Here is a 17,176-nt window from a genome sequence, read left to right on the forward strand (position 1 = left end):
ATACAATTTTAACTGAAAAGCAGGAATATAGAGAATATTTTTAAGAGGTTTCCCTTTATAATACCCTGTTGTAATAAGTTACTGTATTATATATGACATCATAGCAGAGATCAGAAATGCTATTTTTAAAAGGGGAAAATATCAAATTATTCTCACTAAAGCAAGACTTTATGATTATAGATTTCAATATTAGATTGCTCACATTTCAGTATGTATTAGAATATAGTCTCTACAAATTACAGGCTTTGTATTTTGGATATGATTTTCTAGTCCTTTGCATATCTAATGAATTGCAGCTATTTTCTGAATAGATATAGCTCTTTTTAGAAACAAGGAAACCCCTCAAACTCTCAACACTAATAGTCTGCAATAACAAAATAAAGGCAGACTTTGGGGAAAAAACTTCTAACTTTGGAAATCACACTTGATTCGTAAACTAAATTATGGAGTGAGTCTGGAGGCTTAGTTTCTGTACAGTAATTCAAACAAAAAGGTTGATAAATTCAAAAGAATGAACAACTTGAGATTTATAATGGGCATATTATTTACATATAAAAAATCATAAACTACTTAGGTTCATTTGTTCTCTTGCATAAGCCTAAGTATATTCAATATTATTTGAGCTTTATATTACCAGGTTTGTATTCTAAACCTCAAGTGCAGAAAACTTGATCGAACCTTTAGTCCATGTTACATTATCCAAGATGATCTATAAAAGGGTTCCTCTTGCACCCCAGTGCTACTTGATGCTCTACTCTAAGGTTTTGAGTAAAATTCATATATAGTTCATCTAATATATGATTTACCTACATTTATTTAGTCTAGAATTCTTGTTCTCTTTATACTTTTGTTCAATAATGTGTTAAGATGTATCCATGTTTAGTCACATCTGGCATATTCTTTCATTGTCCCATAATATTCTGAAATATGCATCTATTGTATTCAATCTCTAGTGATAGAAACATAAGTGGGTCCAGGCTACCTAAGTGCCTCTGCAGTGAAGATCCTTGTAAGTGATCTTTCATTCCTATGAATCTTGCAGTCACACTGGAAGACAGATAGCTGGGCCCCAAGGTCTACACATTCCTAATTTCATCAAATACTGGCAGATCACTCTACTGAAAAGGTGTTGCAATAGAAACTCCTACCATCAGGGACATTTCTCCAAATTTATTGTTTGCTATTATCAGACTTCTAAATTTTGTCTGGCAGGTGTAATAGATAGTTTAGGTTGTGTGACTATGTACTTTAATAATTTCTAGCCTTTTGGATTTTTTTATATGCATACCATGTTAACTCCCTCCATTTTGGATTTCCTGTTCTTTTTAGATGTACAGTAATTCTTCTTGTACTTCTAGATATTAAAGACTGTTAGTTGTACTTATCACTCATTTCCATATACCTTATAAATATGTTGAGGTGTTCTCATGGCAGGGATTCCTAGTTTTCTTATGATGATCTCTAACAATTTTCTTCACCTGGGGTGATATGTGGCAGAAAAAGAGGACCATGGCTGACTTGTCTATATAATACTTTTATCTGCTTTCTTCAGAAACTTCAGTATTGCTGGACATTAGCTCCTAGACTCCTTCTAGAATCACAACACAGGGAAATGTGTGCATATGTGTTTGTGGGGGAGGGGAGTCATAAAACAAAAGCATCATTCCAAGTATTTCTCATTTTTTATCTCAAATTCAGAAACCTGTATTTGCCTAGTATAATCACCAGGGTTGCTTTCTAATGAGGGAGCCAAAATTCCAACAGTCTGAGGTCTTTCTAGGAAATACCACGGATTCATATGCATTTTTTAACCCAGCCACTGTCAAGACATATGTAAGCAGTAAGTCCAAATAACAAAAATTTACTGTAAAACTGTTAACAAAAGCCTTTGTCACTTTCTTTTATTCTTAAATGTAATTGCAAAGCTCAAAGACCTAATTAACCAATTACTTGTGCTTTGTTATATGTTGAACCTGAGCTAGCTCATAAGCAGTCTGTTAAATACGAACTGAAATTAACAAGTTGTAGATATTTATGGACAAAGCTTTTATAGTTAGAACATCTTTGTGTGCTAAAAACTAGAACTATGACTTAAAGATATAGGACAGAAAAACATTTAAAATCAGAAGGAGGTAAAGATTTCTATTAAACACATAAGGGATAATAAGTTAGAACATTTCATTTCATAGTTTTCCATTGGTACTTAAGTCAGAAACATGTATGTAGTTATTTGAATCATACTTACATTTTCTTTAAAGACACTGGTTTTGCAGAATTTGTTCTCTGACTTCTATCTGCTAATTAAAGGCATCCAATTTATGCTTATTAGACATTTAAGAGTTATTCATATGTTTAAAGTAGTACATTTTAATGAGAAATCGGTTTGTTAGAAAAATCACAGGAAATCTAAAGGATTTTTAAGAATTACTTACAAAGTTATAACTTGCCTTTTAAAGTAGGACAAGAAGCTATTTATGTAGGATGGGAGGCCTTAGGGTGCAGTGAACATTTTAATTGCATATTTAATTAGAAATATGCTAGGGAGGTTGTGTTTAGTTTAGCTGAAGCTCATGGGCCTTGGCAAAACATCTTTTTCTAATATTTTCTTTTACCTTTTTAGAAATTAGATTGAGCTGAATTTAATTTTGTTGCTATTCATTATGAAAGGATTAAAACCTTTTATTTTCTTATGGAAAATAAGTTGACAGGTTTATTTTAAAGGCTTTTTCTCTTTTAATTATCCTTGAAACTTACTTAGTATCTCAACATTTGCTTGACAGTTCAGTAAAGATCAAAATAGCATTTAGATGTGTAAAATACATGTCTTTTATATGTTTTTTACCACTTAACCCAGAACATCAGTATCTGAGTGGTATGGCCATTAGAGTTATGAAGCCTATTAAGTAAAATTAACTGGGCTGTGCTACTTTATGTGAAGGAGCTATATTATTAGCAAGGAATAATTACAGATTCCTAAGTTTATCATACTGTACTTGACAGAATTTTGTCTGATGATGTTTAAGATAGCCTATTTTCTGCACTAATACCACCTATTTCAATGGAGAACAGAAGCTATGTGTTCTCTGGGGGGAGGGGAGTTCTCGGACTTCAGTTTTTATTGTTACAGCCTTTTACATTCTGCAGAAAGTTCAAAGTGTAAAACTACTCAAGAGTCTCTAGATTGTACCCAGTTGTACATTGTTATCCTGAGAGTTAATCATTTACTGAGGTACCTGTATCAACTCTTACATGATGGTCTTTTAGGAGGTGATATCTTTTCAACTGCATTTGCCATTGTCAGGAGATACTGATAGGAGGCTGTTGGGTCGATGAGAAGATACCCATTTTTTCTATTATTCTTGGCATTCCTCTGTCCCTAGAAATAAGTGTGCTCCTGGAGTATAAAGCAAGCTATGTGGAACTGAAAAGTATCAGAAAGGAAATTCAAGAGGTAGAATGCATAGCTATGACAGAACTTAAATAATTTGGCTCATTTTGATGAATTAAATAATGGGTTTCTGGGTTGAGAATGTGTTTATGGCAAGGGGTGTTGATATGTTGAATGAGGTGTTAGGTTTCCATTTGTACAAACTTAGCAGCTCAACACCTATTTGTTACCTCAATTCTGTAAGGGACAAGTCCAAGTATGGTGTGTGTGTGTGAGTTCCCTTCCTAGGGTCTCCCAAAGCTAAAAATCAAGATATTGGCTAAACTCTACTTTCTCTAGAGTTAGGGGTCCTTTTCCAAGCTCACATGGTTTTGGCAGAATTCTATTCAAGTATGTAAAACTATTTTGCCTTCCTTGCCACGTGGCACCCTTCATTCTTAATGACAGCAATAAATATGCCCCTTACATCCTCAAGGTTAGCCCAACTGTCTCACTTCAGAATCCACCTTCACAAAGAAACTCCTTTTAAGAACTCAACTGATTAGGTCAGGCCCAAGACCTTGCTTTCTTGATTCAGTTGTGACAGAAGATCCCAATCACAGGGGTTAAAATTCAGTCCTGGAGATTATACAGGGCACACTCAGTAGGGGCAGAAATTCTGAAAATCATTTTAGTATTTTGACTACTAAATGTAGGTTCATAGTATAGCTCATTAAACATTCATACAATTATCTATAATCAATGAAAGCACTTAAAATGCATGTGTACATGTAAAGGGATGACAATTAGGAACTCTGAAAGACTAAGAATTTCAGAAGCAATGTTATCTCAAGGCCCATGAGCTTCAGCCTAAACTCTACTCATCTAGCATTTTTCTAATATACAATTAAAACTATTTGACACTTATTACCACGTTATAATTATTAATGCATGGTACTTAGATACAATCTAGGATCAGGCTCATGAAAACAAGTAATTTTAGGATACTGGTGGCACTGTAGATCAGTGAGGAAAATGGGACTGTGAGTAATCATAACAGACTCTTAATTCAAAACAAGTAAACAAGCTTGTATTGAACTGAACCCTTCTGGCATGCCTAAAACTCTGCTAATACTATAAAGATACAAAGAGCCCAAGTCTTGACTTTTAAATTTTTATTTATTTATTCATGAGACATACCCAGAGAGAGGCAGAGACATAGGCAGACATAGGCAGACATAGACTCCCTGTGGGGATCCCGCTGTGGGACTCAATCCCAGGACCCTGGGATTACAGACTATGACAAAGGCAGACACTCAACAACTGAGCCACTCAGGCATCCCTTGACCTTTTTTTCTTTTAAAGAAATTCAAGATTTGACTGGAATAAATCATCTCTCCACAAAAATCACAAGTGCCTATTTATGCAGTACTGTAAAGGAAGTGCAAGAGTAGAAAAAATATTAAGAGTTCAAGTAATTTTGTTTTCTATCATAATAAAGAGTGATCCTGGCTCTGAAGGATGACCAGTACATGAACACATGCAGTGGAGGAAAGATACTGTTATAGGTTTTATTTAATCTGAACAAGAAGTGGGAGTTTCTGAAACTGATTGGATGGAAGGTATATATTGTGGACAAGTATATTTGAACAGATTGAGTGGGGATGACTTTTCAGGTGTTTTGAAGATCCTAAAAGGCACTGTACACCAGAGAGCAGCCAGTGTGACATGATGAAAGTGGTGTTTCATAAGGATAATTTTGGGGTAATGTGTATGTCCTAGAAAATCGTAGAAATGCCAAAGCCAGGAAAACTAGAAGGCCATTTCCATAATGCAAGTTGAAAGGTCTCTACACTGGTAATAACTGTGCAACCAGGGGAAATTGAAACATCACCAAGACTTGCTCCAAGAAGAAACAACTGGAATTGGGGATATCTGGTCTTTAACCAAGTTGGGACTTGTCATCAATGCCTTCCTCTATTTAGCCTGGTAAGAAGACAGCACCATAAAAGAACTTATGAGCTGCCATTATAATCCAGTTTTGAAGACAAAGAGCCTAGTTTTAAGCAGGCATGTTGAGTTTGAAAGGATGGCTTTATATGCAAATGTACATGTTCCATTCTAAGTCTCTAACAGCACCAGAAATAGCCAAATTCATGATTAGAGGTAAAGATTTTTAAATAATTAGAGTTAGAAGCCACAGGGGTGAAAGACTTCATGGTGAGCATAAATGAAAGGAGACACCATTAAAGATTTAAGGAAAGGGTTTTGTGAGGCCATTTCTGTATGAACAGCAAGCAGTATCAAAAACGAGAACAAAGGAAATAAGCAAATGGAAATTAAGAGGTAAGACCTAAGGGAAATCAAGTAGTCCATTATCAGATGCTGCGATATGATGGGGAGAAGCAGGAAAACCCATTTGTTTCAGTTCTTTAAAAAAAAAAATAGAAAGCATCATTTAATAAACATGTATTAGAGCCTCGCTACCCACCACATATGTTCCTAATTGGGCTTGCAGATGCTCAAGGAACGCACAAGTTTTTCAAGAAATCCTGGGTTGGTAGGGTCTTGAGGTAGTAACTGAGACTATGTAGCTACCACAGGGTCTTTTTTCAGCTTGCTTCAACAAAATATCGCAGAGTTACAAGCATAGTTACTACATCTGTGTGTGCATGAAGCTTGCTCCTTCTAGGATTCTTAGTCCTTTTTTTTTTTTTTAAATCATGAAGTGATACCACAGGAAACATGCAGACCAATGTTAGGCTTTTAGTGATCATGAATAACTCTCTAAGCAAATAAATATTTTTATTCTTCCATATGTTTACATCCCTTTTGATGCTGGAAATTTTATTTGAATACCACAAGCTACATCATCAGGAAAAGCAAAGATCATTTTTAAAGAAACAGAAGCCACAGACCAACTAAAGTCACACTAGCAAATCAAAATCTTCAAATTTGTCCTAAGTCAGTGTGCAAATCTTTAGGACTTATAATAGTTATAGTAATGATTAATATATTTATGGAACAATTAGAAGATACTATTTACTGTTCAAAGTCCCTTACATGTATTTTTATTGAATCCTTGCAGTTTCTTTAGAAAGCAGCAACTATTGTAATTTTTATTTTACAGATAAATTCAGGGAAATTACTCAAGTTCACACAGCAAATCAAAGAGCCAAGATTTAAGCATTTTATTATAATTGATGAATATTAGCCAAAAGAAATAAGGTATCTTTGTCTTCAAAAAGACTGTGTGTCTCTTTGTTCACAAAATGCTTAAAATGAACTTGTAAACCCTAAGAAATCAGAAAACTTTTTATTACAATAATTCAGTCCTTCCTTTCGTCTCTCCCCCCATGGGAGGTGGGAGGATTACCTAGTCCAGCATTGACAAGAGAAAGAACTGACATAATCAATTGCTCCTGTTCACGGTCATATGCTACCCCCACCCCCTACCCCCAAAGGACAAGACCTATAGGATTACCAAAGACAGACTGAGGAAGATCTGTCTAAATCAGAATGTGATAACTACAGAAATTCTAACAGAAAAGAGCTGGCCTTCTGGGGTACATTACACACACAGAGACAGAGACAGACACACACATACACACACTCTCACAGATCACCTTTTTCCATTTCTCAAAGCAGCCATGCACCTGGAGGGAAACAAATTTGCTAAGAACACGTTCTCCACACAAAGCCTAGTTCTAGGATCTAGAACCCTTCAAAGGGTGAAGATAGCTCCCCTACTTAAGTTTTCACTTTAAATCAAAAGGGGGAAAAAGCATGGAAAACTGTCTATTCTAGGTCTGGCAATTTATATTGGAGTTTTTGTTGTCATATGTAATATCAAGTGTCAACTGGAGTAGCTTTTCTAAAATAGAATTGGATATACTTTTTCCTAAAAATTTAAAAGCTATATTGTTACCATTTTCCCTTGAAAATGGAAATTTTTAAAATCTTTCTTATCATAGATCAAATAGAGAAATGAAAGTAAAAATAAACCTCATTTCTATTATCACCTAGCATTGCAAGGAATGTATATATAACATGAAATACTGGGGGAAAAGCTTGTAAAATTCTGAAAATAAAGTAACTAATGCCAAATGATGACTGTCTGAAATTTCTTATGATTTTGACTATTTTCACTTTTATAGTTTGTATTATCATTGATAAGTTTTTCTCCCTATTCTCTTTCAATTCTAATTCAAGCTAAAAGAGTAGCTGTTTTCATTTCAAAGTTTACTGTTTCAAAAACATCCAATTTCTTATTTGAAGGCAAGATGGTTTTATATTCAAAATCTATAATTTAGGCTTCCAACAGACTCCAGGCAATAAACATGCTACTCATTTCTCTGAACTTTTTGCCCCAAATTTGGCTTTTGAAAATTAAATTGGTCAGTGATGTAGACAGCTACAATGAACTTTAAAGTAGTACTTTTCAGGCAACTTTGAATGCCTAAGAAAAAAATCAGACCCCTACTTCTATCCACTCATTGGGTTCCAAAAAAGTGTCAGGTATTATGTCATTCTAAATCTAAACCATTACTGTACTTCTAATAGGCTTTTGTCCTTTGACCCATCCCAGTCAGTTATGCAGTGAAAAAACATTATCAGTACAGTCTCAGAGACGCCAATCTAAGAAAGCCACTGCTAAATTGTTCTTTTTCTTTATGCTTTCAACTACAGATAAAGCCTTTGGGCCATTCTTACTCCCAAAACTACACACATGGAGTTTGCTCACTCAGATTAAGCCTAAAATGGTGATTTCCTTCAGGCAATTATTAAGGGATTCTATATACTGAATAAATAATGACAAAATGTAACACCTTCAAAACTGGAACCTATTTTACAGAGAAATTTAAAATAAGTCACCTGATGGTCTTACACAGCATACTGTAAAAGCCACTAGGGTGTTTCTGTCAGAAGAATGACTATTGTCGGCATTTGCTCACTATATTCTTTCAATTAATGTGTTAATATTTCTAAAACTCAAGTGTTATTAGAAAAAGTCAAAATATGTTATGCTTAAGTATTTAAGGTTAAGTATCTTAGAAATGTGTATCAAGTAGTATGTGAATGTAAGCAGCTAATGTTTGGTCTAAGGTCCTTTAACCCAGCTTTCAAAATTGCAACACTACTTTGTAATGTTTGCACAGTTATCAGACAACAGTTGTGCTGATAAAATCTGCTGAATCAATGTCTAGATACCTAATTGAAATGACTAGTTACAAAGCCAGCATAAACAGTTCAGTTTAAATCAAACTGATCCATTGCCACCCGTTTACAAAGCAAAATGACCTAGGACACTCACATCCCCAAAAGTAGTTTATGTTGCTCAGTTAAGATAACGTGTGGTGTGTGAATGTTCTGACTATATGGAAAAAGTTACAGTCAGAAGAGCTTTCTGACAGTTCTATGAAGAATAGAATCTGGATTAAGTCAATCCTGAGATTCTAAATGTTCAAAGAAAACGTTTTCTTTATTCAGAATATTAAGGTAAGATGACAAGTAAATCTTTAGCAATTTTTTGATCAGACTTATTTTTGAGGGACAGCAAAAAGCCCACCTCCAAAGTAGTAGGGGTTGGAGAGTAACATTGACTATATTCTAAGATACAGTTTTTAGGATTGCGGTAGATGAGAAAAAAAGATGTAAGTGAAGCGCATACCTTAAGTTTCTTTTTTTTTTTTAAGATTTTATTTATTTATTCATGAGAGACACAGAGAGAGGGAGGCAGAGACCTAAGCAGAGAGAGAAGTAGGCTCCATGTAGGGAGCCCGATGTGGGGCTCTTCAGGACTCCAGCATCACACCCTAAGCCTAAGGTAGACAGACGCTCAACTGCTGAGCCCCCCAGGCGTCCCTACCTTAAGTTTCTGTTGATGTCACCTGTCCAATAGAAACTCTGACTTGCCTAAAGATTGGTTGGATTGTCTATTAAATTGAATTCTAGGATCTATGAGGCACTTTTTAATAGGCAACTAAATTTCAAGGCTTTTTTTTACCCGTTTGGTTAAAACTCTAAAAATTAAAGACCTGACATTCATTACTTTTATGTTTTACAACAGAACAAAAATACTTGAAATTGTCAATGCCAACTGCTTTGCAACTTTTGTGTTACCCTGGCAATGTTCATGTATTTGTAATGATGGTAAAGAATTACTGGTTAGTTATGTATGAAGGAAGAAAGTCTCTGGCTCAAAGGCCTTTCCAGCAGAAGAGATTTAGCATCATTATTTCTGAAATATGACCTTCCCCAGCAGCATTTCTAATTATACTCCCAAATTAGAACTAATACACTCTGAAGACCAGACTCATCATTGTGACTTACACTGTTCAGTTCTATTGGAAACTGAGCACTCATTGCAGCAAAAATGGTATTAAGGATTGTGGATTGAAAAAAGGCAGCCTTTGAATGTACCAATTCCCCTTGTTAGTAAATAACCATGGCAGTAATTATGGACCACAGAGGTCCACATTCTCAAGCATGCTTTGAGAGAGAAATCTATCACTGTCAGCACTTCTGTCCTTGGTTATGTTCTTAGCATCAAGAGAATGAGTCTGAACAAAAGTCATCTATAGAACCAGAGCATATGTTTAATAAATTTCAAGCTGCTGTACAGCTTCTCCAACAAGCTCCTTCAGAAAGAAAAATGAAGGACATCAATGAATTACTTACATGTATTTTATAAATAGGCAGTCCTTGGCGAGGCATGTTTGAAAGGGTAAGAATCACCACCAGAATAACATCATGAACTTCCTTTTAGAGCTTTGGTATTTATAAAATCTCTCATTATTGTCCTCATAGAATTTTGGAATCTCATTGGGTTTTTTTAATTCTATTTTTCAAACTTCCATTAGTTCCAAGCCTCTTTTTTGTATTTAATTTTTATATGTGTTTACCCAGGTAATTTACATCATGAAGAAAAACTGGTGTCAATAAAACACAGAAAGCAAAGGGAAAGGAAAGATCTAAAACTTTCCTCAGAAATTCTCAGTGTTTTCAAGAAATGTTGGTCTGTACCTCATTCCAGTAGTCTTTCATATATAGCCATGACCTCAGACCACACCAGCATTCAGAGCATTTTCAAAACATTTATACAGTCACTCATTTTTCAGAGTGATAAAGACAGATAGAGGATTTCCCATGTAGGTCAGTCCCTTTGAAAACATGGCTACATATAAACCCAGAGTGAGATACTCAGTAGCTTGATAATGACACCAGATAATTAGCAATTACTTAGTACATACTATATACTCATATTCATTCATTAAACCTTCATAATTCTGAGGTCAGTATCATGGCTATTGCCATTTTTCACATAAGGGAATGGAGGCACAGACAAGGTAAAAAAAAAAATGCCAAAAGAGCTCATGAGTGGTTGAACATTTCAGCCATCTGTACCTCTACTTGAACCTCCTCAGATACCCTTGCTTGCCTCAGAATAACCCTCTTGATTTCATCCAAAATGGTCTTCCCGATATTTATGACAAATACCAATAAGCCTTTTAATCATAATTAGAAAACACATTCATTCTGAATGTCCTGCTTGAGCTAGTTGAGGTCAGAACCATTGGCAGGCACTCTACTGGACATGGGAGGTATGGTAGTAAATTAAAGAGATATAGTCCTTGCCCTCGAAAGTTCTTTTCTCAAAGACTGTACAGTAGATTCTCGGCTTTAGCTGCCATGTATCAGAATCCTCTGGGAAACTTATTTCTGAGAGCCAGACACACCCCAAAATAATTACATCTGATTATCTAGGAGTGGGATCAGTAACTAGAATTGGCATGAATTTTTTTAAAGACCCCTGACAGTTTCATGTGTGGCTAAGAATTCTCATCTCCAAGTCTATTGGTAAGACAGAAAATATAGCCACAGCAAAAATGGTTACAAAACTTAAGTATGAAAGAGGGTGATGGTAGATTATAATAGGTTTGGGATGGATATCAGAGGTCTCTCTAGAGAGCATCAATTAAGCTAACGCTAAAATATGAAACTAATTTAGTAAGATGAAGTCACTCTTATGAGCATTCCTGGAAGAGGAGAACACACAGATGCCCAGGTCTTAGTGTGTTCCAAGAACAGACAAGGGCATTTTCACCAGAGTATAATGGGGGGGGGGGGGGAGTATATCAAGCCATATGAAACAAGTCTGAATAAATATTCATGGTTTCTGTTATAGTTTGATAAAATAAGGTGAAGGAAATCCTCCACTTTGGTGTCCCTCCCCTCTCTTTTTAATTCTCTTTCCTATGAACTCTGTAGATAGAGTGCAGAAAAATAAAACCTAAAAGATAGATGCAATCTCAAATGAGCTTACTCAATTTCCCTTGTAAAATAGTCCTCTTGATGGGACATTTCACAAATTCTGCTTTGTAGTAAGCATAGAAGTGCACAGTGGATCTTTGAAAAAGAGATCACAGCAGCTTGGGTGCAGCCTAGGGGGCTGGTTATGTGCAAATAGTAGAGGACTGGTATCACACAGCTTCTATTTGGACTTCTGTCTCTGTTCTAATTTTAGTCTTAAGAATGATTTTTATTTAAAACCCCTCCTCAACAATAGCCATCAACCCCATCGCTTCATTGTGTTATTGTCATCACTGCCCTCTATCCTTCAAAAATGCCATTGTTCACTAAAACATTAAGTTATCTCCCCTTAGAGTTAACCCCCAACCAGGTGCCTGGGGCAGTCTTGCATTGATTTTGTTCACCAAGTCATACACTAAGTATTCTCAGCCTTCTCTGTCTTATCACATGACAGAAGATATCATATCTCCCTTATTAGCAGTAGGAATGTATTGCAGAAGATTATTGGTATCTTGCTTGATTCTTAACTCCATGGCAGGCAATCCCAAGTCTCCTTGACCTAGTATCTTCAACTGATGCATGTAATCATTTGAAAGTCAGATACCATTTTATTTTGAAGTTTAGAAATTACCTAAACATTCCTTGCTATCTCAGATATACAGATGTATAACATACATACATATCTGTGTGTGTGTATATATATGTGTGTATATATATATATATATATACACACATATATATATGTCATAGAAAATTCTATTTAAGAAATTTGATGTAGACAGTTAAGTTAAACAGAAAGGAACAAAACATCAAATCTAGAAAGAAAATGTAGAATTGGCACAAACGTTCTGTGAACTCCCCAGAGACTTTATGTACAAGTTAATTCAAAACCTGAGGCCAAATGGGCAGGATGCACTATCTTTGGGTCCTCACCTGCTCTGGCTCCTCTGCAGCCAGCATTTCTCAGTGATCAGACTTTACAATATCTGCAGGTGGAACTCTGTCAGGCAGAAAGCCTACTAACACTGGTGTGCCATGGGAGGACTGGATTCTGAGCATTTGGAGGAAGAGCTATGTAGGAGAGGTCTGGTGAAAAGCTTTGAACATGTAATCCATCTTGGCTTGCTGGCTTTTGCCTGCTAACTCTCTAATCCTCCCTCAGTTTCTCAAATTGTCTCCTTTCTGGCTCATCTAAAATGTGCGTTCCCTCTGTTGGGAAGGTGCTTTAGATCATGGACAGCTGTACCTCTCTGGAATTAAGGATCACAAGACACAGGATGGCTCTTCTAAGGTTGAATCCTAAGACATGGCCATTTATTTCAGGTCAAAGGCCAAGTAACAATTCCCTAAGTTTCAGGCTGCTATTAGTAAAGGAAAAGAATTAGGTTCAAGTTTTCCAAGTTCTGTGGTCCCATTCAAGAAGATTCAAAACATGGGATTCAGAACAGCATCTCTACAGATAGACACAACATGCTAAGGCCTCTCAGATTATAGTGTGCATCTATCTTGGAAGCTTGAGGTAAGAAATCCAGAATACACCAGACCCCCAAAACCACTACCTTTTTTTTTTTTTTTAATTCATACATGAACATTCATACATCAGTTAATGGTTCCTGATCTAATTAGAGCAAGAATTTAAATTCAGGAAGCACCTGGGGCAGGAAGCCAAGTGGCTAAAAACCATGAGGTACAGGGGTACTGACAGCTATCTTTCACAGTCTTCTGATGGCCTGAGGAGCTCCTGTCCGCTCACACAGAACCAACATCAGGACACATGACAAAGGCCTATTTTTCTATACTCATGAACAAATTTAAGGAAAAACAAGGCTGCTTGTTTAGAATATCAGTTCTTTATTGAATATTTTGTTAGAATTAAGATTCATATGTACTTCAATTTTCAGTTGCCCTTTCAGGCCAAAATGGTCTTTATTTTGGTGATAAGTTAGCTAAAATTGCAGAGAAAAGTTATATCTGATTCTAACCCTCCTGATCTATTTTTTAAAAGTCTAGTATTTCTAGGCCTTTGCCTGGAAACAAGAGTGATTTGATATATACTTTTTGGTATTGGTCTGTTATACAGAATTAAATAATTTATGCTTAACCCCTAGGCAAGTGATTCAGAGGTACTGAGCTAATTTTCTCTCCCAAATACGCATGAAGTAGACTCCTCACTTCCACTTGTGTTTTAGCAGGTATTACAAGTTCTTAATACTTCAAGGGGATATTTTAAGATTCTTTATCTATAGTCAAAGAAATAGGCCCCATCTCATGTTATACTCTTCATAAAGAAGGACTTTGGATTTTGTTTTGGACTTTAAACATTTTAATTCCAGAATTCTTTAGCTTATTTCAACAGCTAGCAAATAGAAACTAGTTGAAAAAAAGTGACCTTTTAAAGAATTTTAATAGGGGCAGCCCAGGTGGCTCAGTGGTTTAGCGCCAACTTCAGCCCAGGGTGTGATCCTGGATACCCAGGATCGAGTCCCACATCAGGCTCTCTGCATGGAGCCTGCTTCTCCCTCTGCCTGTGTCTCTGCCCCCCTCTCTCTCTGTGTCTCTTATGAATAAATAAATAAAATCTTTAAAAAAATAAAGAATTTTAATAGTTAAGGCAGTTTATGATGTCCCAGAGAAAATACAAACCCATTCTTTAACGATGTGAATTTGCTATTCTAACATTTAACAAAAATCTTAACCTGAGGACATAGACCTATTATGTACTCCAGAAAAAAAAAAAAAAAAAAGAATTCTATCCTAATGATCAGCAGTATTAGGAGTTACAGTAGTAGTGAATATATGTAGATCTCTTTGAAGAAAATATGGTTAAAATTTTATAGTTGATATTTCAATAGAAAAATAAAGTATTTTGAGGAAGTAAAGCAAAATGTCACTTACAAAATAAAAAATGACATGCCTGGGTTTCTCAGTAGGTTAAGCATCTATCCTTGGCTCAGGTCATGATCCCAGGGTCCCAGCATCAGGTACCACATTGGGCTCCACGTTCAGCAGGGAGTCTGCCTCTCCCTCTGATCCTCTCCTGTCATGCTCTCACACTCTCATTCTCTGTCAAATAATGCATTAAAAAAATGTCATGCCTTATTTCAATTGTAGAAAGTGTGTTTTATTATTCATTGTTATGATGCTATCTTTTCTAATTGTTTGAGTTTATAAAAATAAGTGATTGGGAATTTTATTTTTAGTCCATTTTCAGTCTTAGAAGGCAATGAGAATCAAAATTTGATCTAGCTAACTTGAACTGTTAATTTTAAGACAATGCTCTGTCAATTATATAAGTTGTTGGCAGATCTGTGTTTTAGTTCAGAAACCATTCTGTCACAAACTGATAAATTCTATAATGGTTATGAAAGGTATACACCTATATATACAATAAGAAACCACTGGATAGGACCAAATAAATTCATAATCCAAACATTTAAAAATTATTCATCATCTACACAAATGAAAATATAAACTGACCAGGAGAAAAAATACATGTTGGGGGAAGAAAAGTAGATACTGCTCTGATTTTAAATTTCCATTTAATTTTGATACCAAATTAGCATCTCAGGTTTGAAAATACTTCAATATTACAATTCCTGTGCAAAGACCACAGTGTTAATAGTCTGTTCCTGACATTAAGACTAGTATATAATTCAGGACATAAATGTAAGTGACATTGAAGTTTGGGCAATATCTCTATCCCATATCATTGAATAGCCTGGTTGTTGAGGAACCTTGGATGACTCTATCTGAATTTGACTAAGACTCTTAAAGTATCTATATTTTCAATTGCCTTTATTGCAAATAAATTTCTGGAATACATACCCATCTGTCATTAAACCCATGGATAGATTATGGTAATGTAGAGCCTTCCTACTAGAAGGACTAGCAACAGCTGAAACATTAGTAAAATATAGAATCTGAGTTACCACCCAAGGCCTGTATCTTCCAAAACTTTTAGATGACTTGTACATACATTAAAGCTTGAGAAGCACTGACATCATAACTCAAGTGAAAACTTGAAAGCCTCTCTTTTAAGATCAGAAACAAGACAAGATTATCCACTCTCAGCCTTCCTAATCAACATAGTACTGGAATTCTAAGCCAGGGCAATCAGACAAGAAAAGGCAACAAAATTGGAAAGAGAAATTTGTTTTTTTTATGGGACATTTTATGGAGAAAATTCTAAATATTCCATCAAAAAAAGTTAGATGCAATCAATGAATTCAGTATAGATGCAAGATACAAAAATGGACATAGAAAAATCAGTAGCATTTTTAAATAGTAAATATCTGAAAAAGAAAGGATCCCATTTATAACAGTATCAGAAATAGTGTACTTAGGAATAAAGCTAACCAAGAACATGAAATATCCCTATACTGATAATTGTAAGACACTGATAAAAAAGTCAAATACACATAAATGCAAAACTATCCCACATTTATGAATTGGAAGAATATTGTTAAAATATTAAAATATCCATACTACCCAAAACCATCTATAGAGTCAATGCAATCTTTAAGATTCTGATGGCCTTAAAAACAAGAAAAAAGAAAAATTTTCAAGTTCACATGGAAACAAAGAAGATACCAAATGAATTAATCCCTAGAAAGAAGAACTTGGAGGTAGCATAATTCCTAATTTCAAGGTAGGTATATATACATGCATATATACACACACTACATACATACACATACATACATCCAGTATAGTGCTGATATTAAAACAGATACATAATATGACAGTGGTATAAGACAGTATAGACTGGTATATAAACAGATACATAGACCAATGCAAAATAACAGAAAGCCCAAAAATAAAGCTACACATGTAGACTCACTATTTGGGAGTCAATACTTAGTGGAGAAAAAATTCTCTTCAATAAATGGTTCCAGTAAAACTGGTACTCATATAAAGATTGAGACTTGACTCCTATCTTACACCACTCACAAACATTTGTTTAATCCATTTTGAGTTAATTTAAGACCAAAACTCCTAGATGAATATACAGGAAGAAAGCTTCTTGATATGGGTCTTGGCAATGAGTTTTTGCATAGGACATCTAAGGCATAAGGAACACAAAAATAAGCAGGACAAACATTAAACTAAAAAGCTTCTGCACAGCAAAGGAAATGATCAACAAAGTGAAAAGACAACCTATGGAATGGAAAAACATTTGTAAACCATGTATCTGATAAGTGGTTAATATCCAAAGTATGTAAAGAACTCATACAATAGCAAAAATAACCCCAAATAATCCAATTAGAAGTGAGTAGAGGATCTGAATATTTTTCCAAATAAGATATACAAATGGCCAATGGCCAACAGGTGCATGAAAAGGTATTCACCATCACTAGTCACGAGAAAGGCAAATCCCAATCGAAGCATTTTAAAAGGCATGACGTGCTGCCAAGATGTAGAGAATCCCACTGTTGGTGAGATTAATTTGGTATAGCCTCTATGGAAAACTGTATGGAGGTTACTCAAAAATCGAGC

The 17,176-nt window shown here is 35.3% G+C and overlaps 1 protein-coding gene across 4 annotated transcripts in view; it reads right to left on the bottom strand.

Annotated features, from left to right (window-relative positions):
* Positions 1-2,198: 2,198 nt before the first annotated feature.
* The window catches only part of LOC144287461 (uncharacterized), a 53,982-nt gene continuing 39,004 nt past the window's right edge, over positions 2,199-17,176 (bottom strand). For 3 of the 4 annotated variants that reach the window (XR_013355253.1, XR_013355254.1, XM_077854793.1), the window contains one exon: positions 2,245-2,297. Coding sequence is in view for 2 of the 4 variants with exons in the window: in XM_077854793.1 (XP_077710919.1) it covers positions 2,253-2,297 (45 nt within the window). In the remaining 2 variants the exon portion in view is untranslated. Of the gene's footprint in view, positions 2,298-17,176 lie in introns of all 4 variants that reach the window. The other variant, XM_077854794.1, reaches the window with a different exon arrangement.

This window comes from Canis aureus, chromosome 17, assembly GCF_053574225.1.
Source record: "Canis aureus isolate CA01 chromosome 17, VMU_Caureus_v.1.0, whole genome shotgun sequence".
Taxonomy (NCBI): domain Eukaryota; kingdom Metazoa; phylum Chordata; class Mammalia; order Carnivora; family Canidae; genus Canis; species Canis aureus.